This window comes from Dinoponera quadriceps, unplaced genomic scaffold (genome assembly GCF_001313825.1).
Source record: "Dinoponera quadriceps isolate SergipeBrazil2010 unplaced genomic scaffold, ASM131382v1 scaffold8872, whole genome shotgun sequence".
Lineage (NCBI taxonomy): Eukaryota > Metazoa > Arthropoda > Insecta > Hymenoptera > Formicidae > Dinoponera > Dinoponera quadriceps.
The window spans coordinates 1-1,599 of record NW_014562668.1 but is presented as its reverse complement, the minus strand read 5'-3'; the positions used below and the strand labels follow the sequence as shown (position 1 = coordinate 1,599).

The following is a 1,599-nucleotide window of genomic DNA, read 5'->3' as shown; positions in this document are numbered from 1 at the left end:
CGGTTTTTGTTCCTCTTAATTCTTTAGGATTTATACCGGCATAAATAATAGCTTCGTAGGTGTTTTCAAGCAATATCTTGCACATAAGATCAGTGGCGTGTGCTTCAAAAGATGTCATATTGAAAAATTGCGCGTCGAACTTCTGTTTATGTGTTGCGAGCCACACGGTACATCCGTGATACGTGCGACATATTGTCGTTCGCGAGAGGCGACTGTCTGCGATTAGCTGACAACATCGTGTCGGCTGTTGCTAGGCACGCGCATTATTTTCCTTTTAATGTATTGATATTTTCGTGCTTTAGAAACGCGAGATTAAAGAGAAAGCGAAACATCATCGGGAGCTTCTGAACCCGATTCAGTACGTTTCTGCATAGCTTGTGACAGGACGTATTCGTGATCGTGCTACGCGTTGTCGATTGCTCGTCGTCAATCGCAATTTACCCATTGAAATACTTTTTTNGCGGTATTTACAAAGTTTACCGAGTGTTATTGAATTTGCGTTCACACTTTAAGTTCTTGTTAACGTTTCTGAAAGTGAGTGCGTTGCGGAACTCTCACGCGTGTGTTGTGCCCTTTCAAGGAAGCAATAAAATTGAAGACTCATTGTGTTATTATTAATGCGCCGTTGTGCTATTTTGAATTGAACTTTACGCTCACAAGAGACTCTTGTTCACGTGCGCACATTATGGTTAATATGTCCCGATCGAGCAAGAATATCGTAATGAACTGTTAAATTTCCGGACATTTACTTTATTATACTTAGTATATAATTGATTGAATTTTTCAAAAGAGACAGCAGAGGATTAATATTTTCTCTTTGGAATTTTGATGCGAATAGTGATTGTATATTACCATTATTCCATCGTCGACTATCATCGGAACCTAGGTCCATTTTGTTCAAAAGATTTTCTTGTAGTTGCTTTATATTATCAGAATTGGGAAACTGTCCTGAAATGAGAGGTCACTATTTCCTCCTCTGGAGGGACTTTGACATATAGATTGAACCATTTGCTGCTTTCCACACTGCAGGCTCGCTAAAATAATAATAACTTGATTTAAACTGGAAAGAGAAGGACTTTCAAATTTTTCCGGCAGGATGAGTATAACGGTCCAAATGATCATCAAATGAACTTGCAATTTTATTTTTCAGACAAATTTTGCACTTGAGAAATGTATTAAAAACTTATATCGGTAATAATTACGAATGCGAAAAAATTGTCCTTTTCCTAGCTTTCAAATTGTTAAAATAAAATTTGATAACCATTTCAATTATCCATTTTGTATCATTTTTTAATAACAGCAAGTACAAACCTCAGGTGAATGCTTTATCCTGTTAAATGGACTGTTATAACGTGAATGCTAACGAAACTTATCTATGGGCATTTATGTATGGATTTCGATATGATTAACATAATGCAAATCAAATTCGCATTTATATTTATTTAATTAATCGTCGTTTTATTATACAAATTTTCTTTGTTTTGCTAACTCAATTTCCTGTTATTTCTCATCCACATTCGTTTTTCCTCCCTCCCTCTCTCTCTCTCTCTCTCTCCCTCTCTCTAGTTTATTTTATTGTCGCTTATACTTCGCTGAAGT

At 36.1% G+C, this 1,599-nt stretch overlaps 1 protein-coding gene across 1 annotated transcript; it reads right to left on the bottom strand.

Annotated features, from left to right (window-relative positions):
• Positions 1 to 4: 4 nt before the first annotated feature.
• Positions 5 to 952, bottom strand: LOC106751167 (fatty acid synthase-like; the record flags this gene model as incomplete). Its single annotated transcript, XM_014631997.1, has 3 exons — positions 5 to 150; positions 688 to 726; positions 853 to 952. Coding segments are annotated over 3 exons (285 nt in total), but the record flags the coding sequence as incomplete, so codon positions are not given.
• Positions 953 to 1,599: the final 647 nt, after the last annotated feature.